At 52.5% G+C, this 21,089-nt stretch overlaps 1 protein-coding gene across 2 annotated transcripts in view; it reads left to right on the top strand.

Moving 5' to 3' along the window:
- Iffo2 (intermediate filament family orphan 2) overlaps positions 1 to 19,275 on the top strand; it is a 43,684-nt gene extending 24,409 nt beyond the window's left edge. The window contains exons 2-9 of one of the 2 annotated variants that reach the window (XM_005081065.4): positions 4,705 to 4,765; positions 6,500 to 6,595; positions 7,794 to 7,934; positions 9,144 to 9,283; positions 12,344 to 12,464; positions 12,591 to 12,683; positions 13,544 to 13,674; positions 15,179 to 19,275. In XM_005081065.4, coding sequence (XP_005081122.1) covers positions 4,705 to 4,765; positions 6,500 to 6,595; positions 7,794 to 7,934; positions 9,144 to 9,283; positions 12,344 to 12,464; positions 12,591 to 12,683; positions 13,544 to 13,674; positions 15,179 to 15,284 — 889 coding nt within the window. In that variant the 3' untranslated portion in view covers positions 15,285 to 19,275. The remainder of the gene's footprint in view (positions 1 to 4,704; positions 4,766 to 6,499; positions 6,596 to 7,793; positions 7,935 to 9,143; positions 9,284 to 12,343; positions 12,465 to 12,590; positions 12,684 to 13,543; positions 13,675 to 15,178) is intronic. The other variant, XM_013121286.3, reaches the window with a different exon arrangement.
- The last annotated feature ends 1,814 nt before the right edge of the window (positions 19,276 to 21,089 follow it).

Raw genomic sequence — 21,089 nt, 5'->3', positions numbered from 1 at the left:
AGTATGAGATTCCTGGGGAAATTGTCATTTCTTGGAGTCCATTGTTTCTGTGGCCTGAAAGTCAGATTGAGGAACACAAGTGTCTCATTTTCAGAATACCTTCTTTTCTGCCATGCTGCTTCTACAGTCTGGGGGCTCCAGGACTGACTCCCCTCAGGCCCCAGGCTGTCTACTGAGCTCTGATTATCTGCAGGGGCTGCACCCGCTTTCTTCCCGGGGCCTCTGAGCCTTTTTCTGACGGCTCAGGATATGAAAGCCCCGTGAGTCAGCCCCTCAGCCAGAGGCTTCAGCTTGCGTTTCCGCCTCTCCTCTCGGTAGCCAGGCTTCGTGGGCTCCTTCTTGTGTCTGTGTCATTTCGAGCTGTGGAGGAGGGGGAGCCACCGGCCCTGGTTCAGGCAGCCAGGACTGGGCTGGCTTTAAAGCCGACCCCTCCTCCCCTCGGTGGCCAGCCGAGATTTCTCATCTGTCACGTGGTCCCGGCACTGGCTCTTCAGGAATGCTGAGAGACCACATCTGGCAGTGACGGCGCTGCCTCCTCCCCCTTCAGTCGCCGGTCTCCCACATGTGCCTCTTCCGCTTAGGTAGTGGGGGGGGGGGCTGCTCTCAGAGCCTGGCTGGGCCACTTTGTGGAGTCATTTCCTCTCCTGCATTGATTGTCTTCAAGTCCCTGCCTCCCCTCCCGGCCTTGAAGGGCTGTCAGCAGTGGGAGGGGAAGGCTTCTCTTTTTCCTGCAGGCTTCCTGTCTCGGATGTGCCTGCCCCTCCCCCAGGAGGGGTGCGGGAGCCTGGAGGACACAGAGCTTGGCTGTGTGGGAATTTGGCTGTGGATTCCCCAGGCTGGGAAACAAAGATAAGATTGGGGGCGGGGCTTAGGCTGAAGGAAAGGGCCTGAGTGTAGACCATTTCATTCATCAACCTTCTCATTCATCCACCTCCCATTCATCTACCCTCCTACTCCTCCTCCCGCCCATCCACCCACCACCCATCCATCTCACCCACCCTCCCATCATCTCACCCACCCTCCCATCCATCTTCTCACACACCCATCTAACCCATGCGTCCATCCCATTCCATTCAATAAGGGTCAGCAAGATGGCTCAGCAGGTAGCTGGGCGTTGGTGGCCCACGCCTTTAATCCCAGCACTCAGGAGGCAGAGGCAGGCGGATCTCTGTGAGTTCGAGGCCAGCCTGGTCTACAGAGTGAGTTCCAGGCCAGCCTCCAAAAGTCACAGAGAAACCTTGTCTCGAAAAAACAAAACAAAACAACAACAACAAAAAAGATGGCTCAGCAGGTAAAGGCAGTTGCCACCAAGCCTGGCTTCAATCCTAGGACCCCCTCGTGGTGGAAGAAGAGGACTGACTCCCTTTCCATTCAATGAATACCCCTCCTTACTGAGAAGGGGTAGGGAGGCTGGCCCCCAGCTTTGGACCCAGCTCTACCCTCTGCACCCACAGAGAGCTCATTGTTTTCATCCCTCCTTGCTTCATTTAGCCAGGGCCCTGGGTGCTCCGAGCAAGGTGAGGTCGGTGCCCTTAGTAGAGGTGGACTCACTTCTCCTTACTCTCCCTAGCCTCATGGGCCTGGGTCCCTTAGGGGAGAGCTAGAGCCATGCACATGATACCAAGGGTACCTGGGAAGAGCTATCGTGGTGCCCGGGTCTGGCTGCCTTAAATCTGTGGAGTGTTTTGAAGAGGATGCAGTGGAGAGAAGATGACATTTGGAACGGCATGGGAGAAGGGAGAAAGTTCCAGGAGGCAGAGGAGGAGGGAAGGAGCAGGCTAACACCTAGAGGCCAAGCCTGCTTTATCTTCAGCATGGGGCTTGACCTTGGGGGATTGATGTATCCTTCTCTCCAGTTCCTGCATCCATCATCCCGCACTTAAGAGATGTTGGAAGGATGGGTATCAGGACAGTGTGGAGACACCCACCCTTCTGCCCCACAGGTGGTCTCTTGAAGGTGATCCCAGCCACTTTGTCCCCACTCAGAGCCCCACCCTAATAGAAGCTTAGGGAACAAAGGCTTTCAGGAAAGCGTGTCCACGAAGCCCCTGGCCTGAAGCTTTTAAGTGTGTGTCCCCTCCTGGTGGCAGGTGGTCCTGTGCCTTTCTGCTGCTCTGTTCCTTGTTTTTTTGCGGGTCCCCCTCCTTGGCTAAGCCTCCCTCTGTGGGCAGCCCTGGACAGGGCTTGGATGGTGACTGGGAAACAGGTGTTGAAATCTCAGCCAGCCACTCAATTGACAAGATTTTGGTGAAGCTGGGTGCTGGGGAAGACGTGCCACCCGTCTGTCCTTTAATAATTCAGGCAGCTCGTGGCTGAAGGGCAGAGATTTTCTGCATTGTCAGCACGTTAGCCAGCTGTGCCAGCCTTTCCCGCTGCCACCGCTGGGAGGGGCAGCTCTTCGGGGGCAGTGGGCTCAGTCTGTGCCACCAGCTGCTGCCCACATTCAGGGTCTGTCCTTCATCTCCCGGGGGACAGGGGACCAGCTGCACACCTACCCCAGCTTTAGAAATAGAAGACCTATGAAGTCATTTGTGCAAACCCATCCTTGGGATGCAGCCTGGGAAATGCGACAGAAGAGGGGGGTGCAGGGCGTGGGGGTGAGGAAGGGGAGCAGGGAGACAGAGGCACTGATACCGTGGACACACAGAGCGCCACCTGCAGGCTGGCGTCACCGGGAGCTGTGTGCCTCGCATAGACTGGCTGAGTCTGCAGGGTCTAGGCTGAGTGAGGTTTGGGTCCCAGCTCCCTATTAGCAGCTGTGTGATTTTAGAAAAGTGACTTCGTCTCTCTGGACCCCAGCCCCCTCCCCTGTGAAGTAGTTTTGGATAAAAACTCAAGAGGATCAGTAGTTCATGTGAGAGCTGAAAGTGTGTAGGAGGAAATGAATCCTGTGTGTGAGACCCAGACAACATCTGCCCGTATGGTAGCTGCTGTTCCTGTCTGGAGATCCAAAGGCATGCATGGTTGATGAGGGTTAAGCCTGACTTCTGGCTAGCTGAGTAATGGCAGCTGCATTCCAGGGGTGTATGGGGGACCAGTGGTGTGCCTTCTCTCTCCTTCAAGCTTTGCTTGGTTGCTCCTGTTGTTGGCTTGAGAGGACCTGACCCCAGAAACTGGACAACAGCCAGTACCACACACTTACTCTCCCTTGAGCCTTCTCTGCCCTCCCCCATCAGAGCAATGTGGCCAGGAGTGATGATTCAGCCCGGACCTGTGTCCTGAGCCTTCACCTCCCTCGAGGGAAGCCCCAGATGCCCTGGGCAGCTGGCAGTGGTGAGGGTAGCCTGGCACCCCTGCCCTTGTCGATAACCCCACCCTCTTCAATGAGAGGTGACGTGCTCTGAATTCAGCCTCATCCATGACATACTGTGTAACCTTGAACATATGCAGCCTAGGTCTCAGTTTCTCTCTGTGGGGGGCATCTAGGGAAATAGTCCCATTTGTGTGAGGCCCTGAGATCCATTCTGTGTCCTCTGTGCTTGGTAGCTCCAGATTTGAGCTCAGGGCAGATACAGGCCCTGCCATGCCATGGATTAAGGCGAAAGTGGACCCATGTCTCCAGGGAGCCTGGCAAGGCCGGCTCGTGTGGATAGAGGAGGAATTTTCCTCAGTGTGTGCAAACAGTATCCATTTTCTCTTGTTTCCAAAAGCTGGTGATGTAACCAGCCCTTCATCCAGTCCTCCCCTCTGGCCTATTTTTAGACTGGCCCCACAGCTTCTTCAGAGTCTCAGACCTCCTTGCTCAGCGACCATGTAGGGAGGGTAGCATGAACAAGGACAGAAGCCTGTCTGTTTGTCCCAAGGTGGAGGAGGGTAGGCACAGGCTGCCGGTTCCTCCGGGCAGGGAGGGGAATCTTAGTGAGGCACTCAGTCTGGCTGCCCCTGGCCTTACCACACATTGGGAAGGGTCTCTCAGCCATGCTTTGTTTATCTGCGGTGACATGGGGATGATGGTGGCACCCATCCTACCCACTGCCAGAGGCCTGAGTTGCATCATGTAAACCTCTCTGGAGGGAAGCTGGTGCTGTTACCTTGTAGTGTGCCCCTGGATTTTCACAGCCCCCTGGAGCTGCCCCTCCCCATTGCATGGTTAATGTTGGGGTATACATTAACCTGTGTGCTTAGCCCCTGTTTCCTCTTCAGTTCCGACCAGCGGATGTGTAAATGAAACAGCAAAGTCCTCAGACTCTGGCATACAAAGAACACTGGGGCAGGGAGGGCTGGGCCTAGCCAAGGGTCAGGTGTGTGCCTTTGGGCAAAATATTTAACCACCGAGCTCAGTCTCCACTTCTGCAAGACTCTAAGACCTGCACAGGCAATTTCTGTGGCCTGTGAGCTGTGCTCCGCACAGCCCTGATAATAGTGGAAAGCTTGCTTCTTAGAGAAGAGTTCTAAAGTCCAGCTTGGGTAGTCTACCTTGCAGTGACAGCTGGACCAGCAGCACCTGTAGAATAGCCCTTCACAGTTTGCAGGGATAGGCAGTGTCTTTCCCCCCTGTGTCCCCATAGTACCATGCTTGTGCCTCAAAGGTGGCATTTGCCAACCCCGGGCCTTATGGTTAGCAGCAGTCCACTCCTCCCTAGGCTAGGAGTTCCTGGAGGGCAGGCGGGTTTCCCTAGGCCTCTTTCCTGCCCTTCGTGGACAATAAGGGTGGGGACTGGCAGGAGGAGGTCCTCTGACCATTTGTTGTTCTTGCTATTGCAGGTGGGAGGAAGAGCTGGCCAAGCGCATGAACCTTCAGACCATGGTGGACACACTGCAGGAGGTAAGAGTCCCCAGAGTCCCCAGCCAGTGAGGCTTGCAAGTTAGCTGTGGGCCGTGATGGGGAAAGTTGGGCAGAGAGTCCTACCATAGCCCCTGCCCTACTACCTCAGCCATTTTGTTTACACGACAGAAGAGCTCAAGCATAGGACTTGGGAAGTCTGGGTCTTACTGAGTGTCTGGGGCCAGCGCTTCCCTATCCTGCCTCTCAACCTCTAAGTGCCACTTGGGCTAGGTGGTCTGCAGGTCCCTTTGACCTTCCAACTGCAAGTCCCTCAAATTAGAACTGATGCCTTGGAGAGACCTGGGGACACATCACCTGGTAGCCCCAGCCCAGGCAGGCTCTGGGGCAGACCTGAGGACATTCGCCTTGTTGCTCTCTCTGGCTATTCTGCATTTGGGGCTGCGACACTCACATACTTACCAGGAACCCTGAGCAGCACACTTTATCTTTAGCCTGTTTCCCCTTCTCTGTCTGCCACATGTGTCAAGACCAGCAGCACCGTGAGAAGGCAGAGCAGAGTTAATTTAATGTTTGTTTGTTTTTTTTAACAGCTGGGTGTGGTGACTCACACTTATAATTACTTGGGAGGGGGAGGCAGGAGGATGAGGAATTTAAAGCCAGCCTGGGCTGCATAGTGAGTTCCAGGCAGCTTGGGTTTCATGATACCCTGATTCAACAAAAGCAAGTTGGGCTGGAGGTGTGTCTCAGTGGCTGAGTTCTTTACCTGTCTTATGCATAGCTCCAAATTTGATCTCTAGTACTGAGAAAAATATTAAAAAGTATAACAAATTGTTTCTAGAATTAGTTAAAATTCAAATCACTTTTTGACATTTAAAGTATTTGTTTTCCAAGAAATTGAGAGCCACATCTCAGTTGGTAGGATGTTTGCTTTGCACACACAAAGTCCTGGGTTCCCAGTGCAAACCGTGTGTGGTGCACACCTGCAATCCCAGCATTTGAGACGTGAAACTGGGAGGGTCTGTTCAAGGTTGAACTGGGCATGTTGTCAGACGCCTTTAATGCCAGCACTTGGGAGGCAGAGGCAGGTGGATCGCTGGGGTTAAAGCCAACCTGGTCTACAGAACAAGTTTCAAGACAGCTAGGGCTGTTACACAGAGAAACTCTTTCTTGAAAAACAAATGAACAACAACAAAAGAAGTTTAAGGTCATATCCTCAGCTACAGAGAGAGTTTGGTCTCAAAAAAAAAAAAAAGGAAAGAGACAAATGTCCTCTTTTTCTTTATAATAAAGTTTTTTTTTTCAGCATATTCACAGCCCGATGTTGGAAAAGTCCATAAAATCACAAAGGATCAAAATTATCTGCAGTTCTTCCTTCTGGTTTATCAGTTTTTTTGTGTGACCTCCCAGCCTTTTCTGCACCAACGTGCCCACATCCCAATCGGCAACCCTCAAGTGCCTGTCTTAGAACAAAGGCTTGAAGTTGTCATTTTTCAATGCCACAGCTGGTCAGACATTGGCACCTGGTGGGTTGGGGGTTGACCTTGTATTTTTAAGTGCTGGGGAGCCTGCTGGTATTAACCTACCTTAGCTCCCGATAGCTGCCTTTCTTCACCATAAATGACCCCCAGGAAGCATTGGGAGCAGTCAGCACCGCTCGGCAGCCAGGCTGGGCTGAAGGTCATAGCTTATGTAGACACTGGGTGTCCAGGGCTCTGGACCCAGGTGTCCATCCTCTCCGCCCCTTTAAGCCTGCCTGTCTCCATCCGTCCACAGGCAGCTCAAGAAGCCGAGGCTATCCAGGAGGAGATGAACGAGAAGATTGAACGGCTCAAGGCCGAGCTGGTGGTGTTCAAAGGGCTCATGAGTGACGTAAGTGGTGTGGCCGTCACCCTAGGTGTCATGACCTCCCTTTACCCATCATGCCAAACGCTTCATTCACTCCGAGGCTCGAGCTCGGCTTGTAGTTACAGTCGTGGCTGGCTGGTTTGCTCCGATGAGGGATGCATCGGGGGCCAGGCGCCTCCCCACCCTCCCCATATCGCTTCCCTGTGTCTGAATAGAGGTGCTTTAACTGCTGCTTAACCCATCGCCCTCCTTCTCCTCGGGCCCCTGACATCTGTATGTGTCCTCGCCATGTGATGGCCTCGGTGTCTACAGAGCACAGGCGACCCAATGGGCTTGGCTGTGCCAACCCGAGAGACTTCAGGCTCAGGGAGCACACCCTCCTGTAGGGTGTCCTTGTTAAGTTGGGAATGGCTGGTGTGTGCATCTCCTTGGCCGTCTGAGTGACCAACCACGGGTGGAAACAGCCGTTAACTCTGTCGGCCTCTTTGACTCTTGGGCCTGGGTTTCTTGCCGTCTGTAGGAGTGGGTAGTCTGCTAGTAGAGCCCACCTGAAGGAAGGGGAGCCTGGATTTGGTGACTCAGTCTGGCTCAGCTCCTGACTTTCAGGGACATGCAGTTAAGTGTGGTTAGAAGTTGTGGAGCCCAGGTGGAGGCCACCTGTGTCTCTTCATTTGGGTGCAGAGGGAACCCTTGCTCTTTCTATGTGACGCTGCTGTCATCTGTGGCAGGAATCTAGAGAGTGTGAGAGCCACTGAGGCAGGCATGTTATGGGAGACAGTGGGGCACGAGGGTGGGAACAGAAGGGGAGTCTGTGCATTTGTGTGTGTGTGTGTGTGTGCACGGGCACGCGTGCTGGGAATTTAAACCAAAGGCCTTGTTAGGCAACGCGCTCGCTCACTGAATGACACCAGCCTTGGACGGGTTCCTTTCCACGGTCTTGGTGCTCTCCCTTGCCCTCCACTCCAACTAAGCCAGCATTGCCGTGCCCTGCAGCCCTGAGGGGAACCAGCACACACAGCCTCACATCTCCCCTCCTGAAGCCCCCATGACCCTCTCACCCTGAGCAGTGCTGACCAACCCTCCACCCTCAGGAAAGCCTCAACACCCAGCCCCGAGACTGACTCCAGGGCTTCCCCACCCTCGGGTTCTTCCTACTCCTCTGATGGCCCCCTCATGCTTGCTCCGTCCCTCGCTCACGTAACCCCTGCTGTCCTCCCTGCAGCCCATGACAGACCTGGACACAAAGATCCAAGAAAAGGCTATGAAGGTGGACATGGACATTTGCCGCCGAATCGATATCACGGCTAAGCTGTGCGACGTCGCACAGCAGCGGAACTCGGAAGACGTGTCCAAGATCTTCCAGGTGACCAGGGCTGGCCCCTCTTCACCAGTCCCCACCCCAACCTCTTAGAGCAAGCCCCGACCTCCACCACACCCTGTCGCCGCCTCTTTCCCTCCACATTCCGTTCACCCCCTGCCCACCCTGAGGTAGTTGGTCACCTGACCCTCTGACCTCCCCTAGGGAGACACAAACTTGGGGATTTGTAGTTTACAGCTAAGGAGACTGGGGCCTTGGGGGACAACAGGGTGTACCAAGAAAGGACATGGTGGAGCCGGGTTGGAACCCAGATCTTCTGGCTCTCCAGGCTGTGTCCCCCTGTGCCCACCATTTCTCATGAAGCCTCTTTCTCTGAGACTCTGAATTGTTTCCACGGTGGGGGAACCTGGCCAGGTGATGGGGAGTCCTGGCAACTGGCCCTCAGGATCCCCCCAAAAGTTATTGGCGTTTGCCTAATTCTCATTCTCTCATGCGCCCCTCCTCCCCTGGTTTCCCATGCAAGAGAGAAGGCGGTTGGTTGGCACCAATGGGCAGTTCTGGAGAGGGCCTAGTTGTGGTCCTGCTGGCACAGGGCACACGTCATTCTTAGGAGTTTGGGTCATAGTTTGGCTTGTGCTTAGCAGTGTGTTGTTGCTTTCTGTGTGTGACTCTGGATATAATTGGGGAGGTGGGAGCCTCCCCCCGTCCTTTCTCCATCTCATGCCTTTTTGCTGTTTCTGGGGGGACTGATCCCTGTGTGGAGCTGTGCAGCCCTCATTTGCTTGGGTCTCGTGTGCTTGGAGCAGAAGCTGGGTAAACCCTCTGTGTCTCTGCATGTGAGAGGAAGGTTCTGAAGGCATGTGCTATTTTGACCTTTGTCAGGGTTTCTTGGTTTCTCTGGCTGGCTTTGAGACATCCCAGGTGATGGTACCATGGTCTGGTGTACCATTGTACCAGATCATGGGGCTGCTTTTCTGGCGATGGGCGAGCCGAGCTGGCCCAATCGCTAGGCCTCCCCGGGCAGGACTTGGTCACTCTGTCTGTGTTGTCCACCCTGCATGCCTCATACCTCACGCGCTTCCTGCTAACGCTGCCTGCTTCTTAGAGGACCTATGCAGAGCTCCCTGCGGGGGTGGCTGGCCCCAGCCATACTCCATCTACTCCTTGGGACACCAGTTCCCTTCCAGGCTCACCCCCCACTCTCCACCCCAGCCAAGCACCCCAGTTACCTTGGTCTCTTCCTTCCCTATCCAGGTGGTCCCTAAGAAAAAAGATCGTAAGGTGGCTTCGGATGATGACATCTCCGAGCAGGATGGTGAGGTGAATCGGTTCTCAGATGAGGAGGTCGGATCCATGAACATCACAGATGAGATGAAGCGCATGTTTAACCAGCTGTGAGTACCGAGGTTGCCCAGCAAGGGGACATATATCAGTGGTTGGCCGAAAAGAGCCTCGGATGTGATGTGTTTGAGAAGAGTTTGGATTCTGTGTGTGTGGGTGTGTGTGTGTGTGTGTGTGTGTGTGTGTGTGTGTGTGTGTGTGTGTGCATGAAGATCAATCTTGGTGGCAGAGATCAATCTTGGGTGTCATTTCTCAGGCGCTACCCACCTTGTTTCTGGGAGGGAGGGTCTCTCATTGGCATGGGGCTCACTGGTTAGACTAAGTTGACTGGCCAGCGAGCCTCAGGAATCAGCTGTCTCCTCCTCCCTAGTACTGGGATGACAAATTCACAGCACCAGACCAGGCTAGCCCCAGACTTAGAGATCTGCCTGCCTCTGCTTCCTGAGTGCACTTTGGTAGCTTAGACGTTGTCATTGCAAGAAATCTATATATTCAGGACTCCCTTCCCAAGCCCTATAGAGAACTGTGCACCAGAGCCCATTGAATATATTGCCCTGGGGCTGGGGTGGCGCCATGGCCTTGGCATATTTGGTGCTTTGTTCTGAACCCCAGTCCATTTTTAAACTAATCCATTCAGTACCCTACAGTGGGATTGGGAGAAGGCACTGGGTGAGTCAGGCAGGGCCGGGAACCCCATGCTCTTGGGCACCTGGACTCTGAAAGCTCAGCTCTGCCACAGCTGGCGCCATCCAAAGACCAGGCCACCAGCTCTTTGACCTCCCTGTGAGGGAAGTACTTCAGGACCACACAACAGGCAGAGCCGAGCCCACTTACAGGGTTCAGTGCTCTGTTCCCTTAGCCTCTTCCGTCTTCTCTCTGCTCTGTCACTGTTCCCGGCTGGTCCCTCTTCGGTTTCGCTAGGTACTTAATAGAGCATGAGCAATGTGGAGTTGGGAGTTCCTCACCCTTCAGACAGAACCGAGATGGCCCTGGACTTTTGCTTTTGATAATGCCAAGGACAAGGATACCCCCTGACTCTTGGTTCATCTTTCAACTTGAGTCTCCCTTGAGATCTCACGCTCTCACCTTCTACTGACCAGAGGGTGTCCCCCAGGTCCCACCTTTTTTTTTTTTTTTTTTTTTTTTTTGAGATAGTGGCTCATGTAGGTAGCCCTGGCTAGCCTCAAGCTTGCTGTGTCTAGAATGATCTTGAACTTCTGCTCTTCCTGCCTCCACCCCTTGAATACTAGGACCAATGCCTGGTTTCGGCAGTGCTGGGGATCAAACCCAGGGCCCCGCATGCGTGACAGGCAAGCACTCTCAACTGAGCTGCAGCGCTAGGCTTTTAGAAAGAAATGTGGCTTGGGTCCCGGTTTTCCCAAGGTTGCTCTGGGAATTCCTGCGCCTAAGGCACTACTATTGGATGTTCAGACACTCAGATGGCCTTTATTTTGTTGACTAAAAGAGCTCAGAAGAAATCTGAAGTATTTCATGAAGTCGCTAGGGAATCGTTAAGCTGATCAGAAATGAGGTGCACTGCAGGGGTACCCATCCAGAGAAGCTGAGTTGGGGCGCCTTTGGCGAGGGCTTCTTGTGTGTGGAAAATGCATTCAGCTGTGAGTAATGGAGTAGCCATCCCCCATGTAGTGGGCACTGGAGTGTTGACAGGGTTCAGTGTTTAATTAGATTTGTCTGACTTCTAGTTGCCTAAATTAAAAAAAAATCTTTCATCGCCCCTACACCTGGCTAGTTTTTCCTTACCCACCTGATATCCCTGTGAGCCCATGGCTCAGCCCCGTCCGTGGTCACTCCCACCCCCACTCCCAGCCACTTCTAGGGAGGCCTTTGAATGACACGCCCATGTCAGAACTCGGTTTTGTTTTCATCCAAATCAGTGGCTTGGGCTTCAGACCAAGGCTGAGAGAGGAATTTCAACCGCCTTCCAAAGTCCCAGGGAGGGGCGGGGGCTCTTTCCGTCTCTGCTGCCATCCATCTTCCTGTCCGCTCTGGCTAACCATCCTTCAGCGGGGCTTCCCTTCAGATCTCAGACGCTGGAAAGGAAGTGAAGTCAGTAGTGGACTATGTGATGTGCTCAGAATCGCCTCCTTCTCCGATATCCATCCCAAGTTTATTTCCTGACTCATGGGCGCCATCTACACGCTTCTACAAGAATTACTGTTGGGCAAGGAAACCAGCCTGGTTTAGCCCTAGGGGGCGCTGTAGGGAGCTTTATTATTATTATTATTATTATTATTATTATTATTATTATTATTATTATTATTATCAGAACTCCATCTGTGTCGCTGCCAGTTGGTCTCTAGCTAAAAACTTTGTTGAATGATGTAGAGCTCAACATGGAGTGTGGGGGCGGGAGTGGCTATTCTTCTTTTGACTAGAAACATGTCTAAAAGTGTGGGGTTGGGTGGGTGGGGGTTCTGAGGAGATTTTTTTTTCCCGAGACAGGGTTTCTCTGTGTAGCTTTAGAGTCAGTTCTGGAACTCACTCTGTAGACCAGGCTGGCCTCACACTTACAGAGATCTGCCTGCCTCTCCCTTCTGAGTGCTGGGATTAAAGGCGTGCGCCACCAACGCCTAGCTCTGAGGAGGTTTTTAAACAAGACTTATTGTATTTATGTGTGTGAGTGTTTTTGCCTGCGCACCATGCTCATGTAGCACCTGTGGAGTCCAGAAGAGGGTGTCGGGGCCCCAGAACCAGTGTTAACAGACAGTTTTATACCACCATGTGGGTATTGGGAACTGATTTCTAGTCCTTTGTAAGAGCAGTAAGTGTTCTTCACTGCCGAGCCTGGGGGTGGGGGGTGGGGGATGGGGTAGATCTTTGATTCAGCTCAAGCTGATTGGAACTCACTATATAGCCCAGGCCAGCCTTGAATTTGATCCTCAAATATCATCCTCCTGAATTCTGGGATTATAACATGCACCACACTACGTTTGACCTAAAACCAGACTTTTAATTGTAGAGAAACATTTGCATTTTGGATAAGACAATTGGCTTTGGCTACCACCCTGTCTTTGTTGAGAGCCGCCTCATGGGTGGTATGTGCCCCAGGAGCCTGGCTTCTGTTAAGTCATGCCCTCTGATGTCACCCACAGGCGGGAGACCTTTGATTTTGATGACGACTGTGACAGCCTGACCTGGGAAGAGAATGAAGACACTTTGCTGCTGTGGGAGGATTTTACCAACTGTAACCCGACCATTGACCTGCAGGGCGAGGTGAGCCCAAGACCTGTCTTCTCTGCGGCGGAGGGGGGAGGGGTGCCTCTTTCTCATGATCCCTCACTTTTGCCCTTTTCATGCAGCCTGTGCTCCCCAGATAAACTGTTCCCTCTATCTCCCCAGCAAGAAGAAAACTTGGGCAATTTGATCCATGAGACTGAATCCTTCTTCAAGACGAGAGACAAGGAGTACCAGGAGACGATAGGCCAGATCGAGGTAAGAGCTTGGGCCGTGGGGCCTGCTACTGAGTCTGCCTGGGCTGTATAGTTGAGATCCTGGGTGATCAAGTGCCCATGGAGATGCAGGCTTACAAAATGGAACAAGCAAGGGGGTCAGGAGCCTGGAATTGCAAACCTGTGCTTATTAGGGTGTTGGTTTCCTAAGTTGGGCAGTGATTCTTGCCACTCCTAAAGACGCCGAGGCAGGACACTGTCAATGACAGGCATACCTAACAGCATCATTGGGCATCACTCCTAGGTAAACTCTGGTTATTCTGGGTTGTCCTTACCGCCTCCTCAGCTGTAGGAACTGGGTACCCATACAGAGAAGGAAATGATGTCCAAAGAGGCCAAGTCCCTTGCCCACTGTTTCCAACTCTGGAAGCAGTATTGAGGTCAGTGTGCTTAGCCACTGCTGTACAAGAGTTAGTGCTCTTCCTATGTTAGAGAAGGACAAGTCCAGACTTCTCCCTCCTTCCTGGAGGAGTAGGGGTCACAGTACAGGAGAAGGCTCAGAGATATGAAGAGTTTTCCTCTTCTTGCCCATAGCCAGTTCCCCAGAGATGCTGAGTACAGGAAAGTCCCCTGAATCAGATGGGGCTTAGCCAGACAGAGCTCCTCTGGGGTTGCTAAGCAACCATTCTCCTTTTGACAAGAAGCATGTCTAAAGAATATTGACTGGTGTGCAGAGAATAAGGAAGGTTGACACCCACAAGGCAGAGACTTGAGAGCCCAGTGTCTAGGGATGGCCTGGATGGTGCCAGGGATGGCCTGGGTAGAGGAGAGTGGTTGCTGCTGCTGGTAACTCGAGGTTAAAAGGTCCTCTCAGCACCTTTATTCCGCATTGACTCCCTCCAGCTGGAGCTGGCCACAGCCAAGAGTGACATGAACCGACATCTGCATGAGTATATGGAGATGTGCAGCATGAAGCGAGGCCTGGATGTGCAGATGGAGACCTGCCGCCGGCTCATCAAAGGCTCCGCAGACAGGTGCGGCCCCTGCTCCCCTAGGCTTCGGTGGTGGGGGCCTTAGAGAGACGTTCCGGGGCTGCAGCATGCCCCTTCACAACATTTTCATTTTCCCGACCATCCATGTGTCCATCTGTGCATGTCTCCCTCCCTCCCTCCCTCCCTCCCTCTCTCCATCTATCCATGCATCCATCCCTCCCTCCATCCATCCATCCATCCATCCATCCATCCATCCATCCATCCATCAAAGCCCTCAGTATAAGCATACCTACTCCGTACCAGGTGATTTATGTACCTAATCTCACAGAACTTCTGTTTACAGCAACATTGACTCAAAGGCACATTGTGTACAAGACCATCTGAGTTTGCTTTCTATCGCTGTGATGGAACACCATGCGCAAAAGCAAGTTGGGGAGGGAAGGGTTTATTTAGCTTACACTTCCACATCACGGTCCACTGCTGAGGAAGTCAGGGCAGGAACCTGAGATCAGGGACCGAAGGAGGGCATGGAGCAGTGCTGTTCCCTGGCTTGCTTTCCATGGCTTGCTCAGCCCGCTTTGTATACCGCCCACCTGCCCAGGGCTGGCGTCACCCCTAGTGGGTTAAGAAACGTCAGAGCTTCTGTCCTTGGAGAGTATACCCCGCCCCTTGTTATGCACAGAGGTGGGGGTGCGGGAGGTGGGCAGGGCACACACTGTTGCTGATTGGGTTCCTATTGCGTCCTTCCTCCTTTCTCATCTTTCCACCCCGCCCACGTGGGTCTGTGCATCAGATGTGGTTGCAGACCCCTTCAGGATATGCAACCTTGTTGGGGGACAGACACTTAGATAATAGGATGGGAATGCTTGGCTTAAAGCTCAGCTTCCTTTTCTTGTGCCAATTGTCACTGTATAGGAGGGAGCAGTGGCTGTGTGGGAAGCGTAGTGGGTAGCAGAGGTTGACTTCACCTGTCCAGCCTTTAGCTCATGGAATCCCCTAGAGCCCACTATGGTCATAGGCAAGTGGAACTGCTTACCAGAGACCCCTCAGGCAAACTGAAACCCGGGCCTGTTTCCTCCAGCCTGTGTAGTCCCTGATGTGTTCTCAGTTACCTGGGGTTTACTGGGTACCACTTTGTGCTCAGACCAGGAATGATGGATGATTACAGCGTGAAAAACCAAGCTGGATCCATGACCCCCGCTCCCAAGGGGAAGCCACACAGTAGACTAAGCAGTGGCTGAGGCAGGGGGAGGGTGTCCCAAGGAGTCACAAGAGCCATAGGCAGCTCATGGAACCTAGAGGAGCTAAAGGAAGGAAAGTGTACCCTAGGCAGGGATCACGGAAGGAGCCCCTCAGGGTAGATCGTTTGGTTCTTTTTATGTTATTGCTGGGGGTGGAACCTAGGATTCCACACTAGACAGATGTTCTGCTTACCCCAGCCCCTTGGGGTACCTTTTTACAGATGCGACTGCAGAGTTGCTGGCCCTGGCATGTCAGGGGACCCAGGCTGCTCGCTGAAGTCTCCTCTTCCTTCCATGCTTTTCAGGAATTCACCGTCCCCCAGCTCTGTGGCCAGCAGCGACTCAGGAAGTACAGATGAGATCCAGGATGACCTGGAACGAGAGGCAGATGTGGAGCCCATGGTCAGCTGATAATGGAGGCCCCGTGCGACTGGTGGTCTTGGTGATGGGGTCCAGACTCTTCTCCTCACCGAGCCAAGAGGGCTCCTCGCCACACAGACTTCTGTCCTCCCTTCTCCGGAGGCCCAGAGGGACCGCTGCTTCCTTCCTTCCTCCACCCCCCACCCCACCCCCACGGAATGGTGCTGTCGATTTTCTATCGTTCTCCACATCACAAACGCAGACTTCTGTGCAACGATGCAGTGCAACTGTGCCTTCTCCCTTAAGCTGAGCCACTTTGAGCTCCAAAGAATTCTTCCTAGCAGGTGTTTTTATACAAAACTCTACGGTGAGGGCGGGGCCTGGGCTGTGGTGTCTTTTGGTTTTCTCCCTCTCACCTGCTCCCCTGATTGGCTATGAGCTTTGCCCTCCCTCCCTCCCTCTCTCCCTCTGTGTGAGGTCAGTGGCCACTTGGGGAAATCTGCCTTCCAGAGGAAAGAGGCTGTTAATCTCCAGACCTGGGTGAGCTCTCCCTAATGTTTCTCACCCACTGAAAGACAGGTGGATGGAGTGGTGGGAGGGAGGGAAGACCCTTTTTTTTTTAGATCAGGTGGCAATGTGTTGAGGCAAGGCACTGTGGGGGAAGGTAGAGCCTCACTGTTTAAACTATGCAAAAACAAAAACAAAAAACAAAAAGCAGCTTGCCTTATATCAGTGGGGAAGGCAGGTCCTCTCTCAGACTCCTGGAAACTGGGAGGGAGGCCAAGTTTAGCCTGAGACCCTTGTAGCCTGTGAAGGTGAGCAGTGGATTTGGAGGTGGCCCCATTCAGATCCCAGTGAGGCCTGCGTTCTGTAAGCTGGCCCACTGGACTGTTGGCTTTCTTGGGGACCTCTGTGGGGTGGGGTGGGGTGGGTGGGGTGGTGGTCTTTTATTGTCCTGATGACTTGATGTTCTTTCCTGCCTCTCCAGCCACCTGCCAGGTTCCACAGTTGTAATTTCTCTGTGAGAAAGTATGAACAGGCCAGGCCACTGGTACCCACTCCGGCTGCCATGGTGCCATCTTGGTCCTCCATTGTCCCTCTGGCTAGAAAAAAAGCCTGGTGAGGGAAGAGGAGGGAGGTGGTAAGGCTCCTGGCAGGCTGGTGGTAGCAGGTGCAGAAGCCCCAAGTGAGGACCGTCCTTATTCTAGGCTTTTCCAGACCCACTTGGTTAGACTCTTGAGGAGTCACTCTGAGCCAGTGTTTCCCCAAGACGCCAATGGGCCTGAGTTAAGGGGCCATAAAATAGACCATCCATCTAGTCTCAGCTAGGATCTCACCTAGCAATCAGGTTTTATTTTTATTTTATTTGTTCTTATTTTTGTGTCCACTCTAGAGGTTTTGATGGCCTATGTTGTTTTTGTTGACCCAGAAGCTCCCTCTGGAGGGCAAAGGAACAAAATGTACCCAGGGACCAGAACCCATGGGCCCTCTGAGGCCTGTGTGTTAAAGGGTGGGGGACTCTGGGCTGGAGCCGTGGTGGTACCCTGATTCTCTCCTGAATCCTTGTATCTCTCTCTGAGTGGCCCCATCTGTTTTTGCATGTAGAACCGGTGTGTATAATAGGCGAATGTATGTGTAGAGAAGAGAGAGAATGTATTTTTGGCTATTTCTTTATATAATTTATCATAATTTGGTGACTTTTCTCATGTGTGTTTTCCATGATGGGGTGGGGCACATCCCACTGGTTGCCGTGTAGCCTGGCTGCAAAGGTTCGCTCATCATCTCTTAGTGACCAGCCAGTCCCTACTGGCAGGCACTTGGAGGGACAGTGGTTTGGAAGTGACACAGCCCCTTCCCTCACCCCCTTTCCCACCAGCCATTCTTTAAGGGTTACAGGGTTCATTCGCTTCTGGTTATTATTATTGTGTTACTGATATTATGTTTTGTTTTTATTTTAACCAAAGGGTATCAGAGCCAGATGGGCCTGGACCTTAGCTGCTGTAAAAAATTTCCGTTTCCATGAGGGCAGGAAGGTGGCTGCCCCCATGGGTCTCCTCGGCTGAGGCCGAGGAAGGTGTCCATCCAATGGTGGAGGCTACGATTCGGGCAGGCAGAGTAGAAGCTGCCCTGGCTGTTCTTCAAGGTGGTGGTGTGGTGACACATATCTCTAGAGTTAAGACAGTAAGCTACAGTGTAAACATTCGGGGTGACGATGGTTACCCTGGAAGGTGGTGTTATTTTTTGCTTTCCCAACTGTATACATAGGTCATTTGTCTAGGCGTATGAGAAGGGCAGGCTCCAGCATATTCCTCCCTGCTGACTTTCAGGGTCTGCCTTCCCCTGGGGAGTGAGGCTCTGAGGCAGGAGGATGATGGGAGAGGAACAAGGGAGTGGCGGGCATGCCTCCTGGGCTGGTTCTGGGGTCTGGGCCTGGCCTCCTCTCTCTCTTTTTTTTTCAGTTTGTTGCCAGTGCTTGTCCCTCACTGTGAACCCACAGCTTGCCAAGAGAGACCCCACCGCTCACTGGGGCAGTGCCTGCCCAGTCTGGACGAACTTGTCCGTCCTTGTAAACATGTACATACTTCCCTTTGAGTTTTCTATGTCTGAGCCTGGTGTCATATTGACACTGGTGTCTCAGGGCTTCTCAGTGGACTCTCCGTGTGGCCCTTGGTCATGCTCCTAGTTTGGGGACCACATACACAGGCATAGCAGGGAGTCAGCAGCATCCTTTCAGGTCCCTGGTTGGTCGTGTGATACACACACACACACACACACACACACACGCGCGCGCGCGCGCGCGCTCATGCACACACTCACGCACACTCCTCTAAGACTCCAAAGGAGAATGACTGGGAAGCAGTCTGTCTCCCTGTGGCAGTGTGTCTGGAAGGTCTGTCCACTTTGGACTCTGCTCTGGGGGTGGAGCTCAGATGACCTATGGAGAATCAAACCACTTTGATTTGGGGCGGGAGAGGGGGCGGGCTGAGGGATAACTTAAGCTAAAGGTATTCTATTTATAAAGCAAGAGACTCTATTTTTATGAAAGGAAAGGGTTTTTTTTAATGTAGGGTAGGCAGTCGTGGTGGCCCAGCATTTTGCTGTGGATGAGACACCACCATGTTTGTTGACTTGGGGTGTGTAGCAATCAGTGCCCCTTCCCTCACCTTGCCTTCCGTCTCCGTCTTCACTGCACACAGCTGGGGCAGAAGTGGCTTCCTTCTTTCCTCAGCCCTCAGCTCCTCGGAAGTCTTGGAAGAGAGCTGGGGCGGGGGATGGGGGGAGCAGGCAAGTGGACTGCATGAAACCGAGGTGGGGGAGGGGAGGCTTCAGAGGTAGGTTCTAATTAGTTTGCCCAGCTCCCCTCTGTCCCCACTCAGTTGTGTGGAGGCAGAGTTGGGAAACACTGTGGGCTTGGGGACACAGGACTTCTTCCGGGCCTGGGCTTTACTGTGTCTGAAGTTGCCCTGCAGCTGGAGTAGGCACAGAAGGGACCCAGGATGCTCAGAGCTCAGCCGAGGCTGTGTGTACTCCAGGCCAAGGTTCAGCTTTGTTCCCCGGATGAAGTAGCAGGGCTCTGAGGATTGCCTCAGACCTGGGTCCTCCCTGTGGGACCCTAAACTTGGCTTTTGAAGGGTAACTACCTACAGGGAGGTGTGGGTAGGGATCTGAGCAAAGCCATTTGCTCTCTCTGGGAGGGGATTTTCCTTGAGTGAAGATTTCCAGGCTCAGAGTGGGCTTCACATAAGTCTTAGGCCAACCCCTCACTTTTCCCGCTCCCTCCCAAGCTCTCAAGGAACTGTGGTGAACTCCTCACAAAGCCCCCTTACGCACAGTGTAGCATCCACCTGGTTTTTAGTCCTACCTACCCCACGGTTGCTGTGTCTGTCAGTTGAGTCTAAAAATCACCGGGAGGGGTTTGTACTCAACGGAAAGACTACTGACCCTACCAGAAAACCAACCTGTTTACTGTACTGTTGTAAATACCGTGCCCTTTATATCCTGTATATTGGCTTCTTTTAAATAAAGTAAAAATGTCTTAGAATGATGGTGTGTGCTTCTTTTTGTCATGGTGATTGTGGGGTGTCAGAAGACTGAAGCAAACACATTAACCAATCAGGGATAAGATAGGGAGCTCACACACTGTTTGCAGAGGGAGATAAGGTAGGACTTGAGTGAAGAGTCCCAGAGAGATCCCAGGCTAATTGGCACTGTCAGGCCTGGAGCTGAGGTTCCAACAGCCGCAAAGCCCTCATTTCACAACCCCCCCCCCCCCCAGTGTCTACAAGCAGCACCTACTGGGCTCTGGATTTGATACGGTTCACTGTTCTAGTGACTTTAATGGCCACATTCAAAAGTGACGTCACTCCACTGTGAACTGTCTTTCCCAGGGATGAAGGGGAACGGCTACTTGCTCATATTTATGCCCTTTTCCTACTCAACATTCTTGGCTGAAACAACCTGTCTCAAATGGTGTGACAGGGAGTCAAAGGAGACGCCCAGGGGGACAGGGGTGTTCGAGGTGGCCATTGTCGTCCAGTTCTACAGAAGAAGAAACTGAGGCCCAGACGGGCTGTATTGGACAGTGCTTATGTCAACTTGATGCAAGCAAAAGGCATCTGAGAGGAGGGAACCAAAATAGAGAAAATTCCTCCAACATTTCAGGCTGTGGGCAAGCCTCTAGGGCATCTTCTTAATTGATGGGGAGGGCCCAGCCCATTGTGGGTGGTGCCACCCCTGGGCTGGTGGTCCTGGGTTCTATAAGAAAGCAGGCTGAGGGCTGGAGAGATGGCTCAGAGGTTAAGAGCACTGACTGCTCTTCCAGGGGTTCTGAGTTCAATTCCCAGCAACCACATGGTGGCTCACAACCATCTACAATTCAATCTGGTGCCCTCTCCTGGAATGGAGGCAGAATACTGTATATGTAATAAATAAATAAATCTTAAAAAAAAAAGAAAGAAAGCAGGCTGAGAGCCAGGCGTTGGTGGTGCATGCAGAGGCAGGAGGATCTCTGTGAGTTCGAGGACAGCCTGGTTTACAGAGCAAGTTCCAGGACAGCCTCCAAAACAATATAGAGAAACCCTATCTTGAAAAACCAAAAAAAAAAAAAAAAAAAAAAAAAAAAAGGAAAGAAAGAGAGAAAGCAGGCTGAGCAAGTCAGTAAGCCGCACCTTTCCATAATCTTTGCAACAGCGCCCTCCTCCAGGATTGTACCCTGACTACCTTCAATGATGAACCAAACAAACCATTTCCTCCCCAGCCTTCTTTTGGTCATGGTATCTCATCACAGCAATAGTAACCCTAACAAAGGCAGAGGCTAACTTGCCCAGTATGGTATCGAACTAGAATCGGATAGAAGTGACCTTACAGTAAATGCCCTGGTCACACTGCCAGAGACATAGAAATACATTATTAGAATAAAAAGAAACCCCATACTGGTATCTTGGGAATATAGTGGTTCTTAAAGGTAGGCTTCAGAAGCAAGGCTTCTTTTGGGGGGGGGGGGGAAGGGTTTGAGACAGGGTTTCTCTGTGTGGCTCTGGCTGTCCTGGAACTAGTTTTGTAGATCAGGTTGGCCTTGAACACAGAGATCCACCTGCCTTCCCCCTTCCCCCGCCCAGTGCTGGGACTAAAAGTGTGTGCCACCACCAGCCGGCTCCAAAGCTCCTTATGCAGAAAACTGATAAATTTTTCAGGTGGGGCAGAGGAGCACAGAGAAAAAACTTTTTTTGTGGTCAGAGGCTTTGCAAAAAAAAAAAAAAAAAAAAAAAGGAAGAGGAAGGAAGGAAAGAGAAAACAAATAAAAACAAAAACCGCTAAGCACAGGCCCGCTATGGTTTTATCTCACACTGATCCCAA

This window comes from Mesocricetus auratus, unplaced genomic scaffold (assembly GCF_017639785.1).
Source record: "Mesocricetus auratus isolate SY011 unplaced genomic scaffold, BCM_Maur_2.0 Super-Scaffold_100014, whole genome shotgun sequence".
Taxonomy (NCBI): domain Eukaryota; kingdom Metazoa; phylum Chordata; class Mammalia; order Rodentia; family Cricetidae; genus Mesocricetus; species Mesocricetus auratus.
Note: the sequence above shows the minus strand (reverse complement) of the source record. Positions and strands in the feature narration are given on the sequence as shown.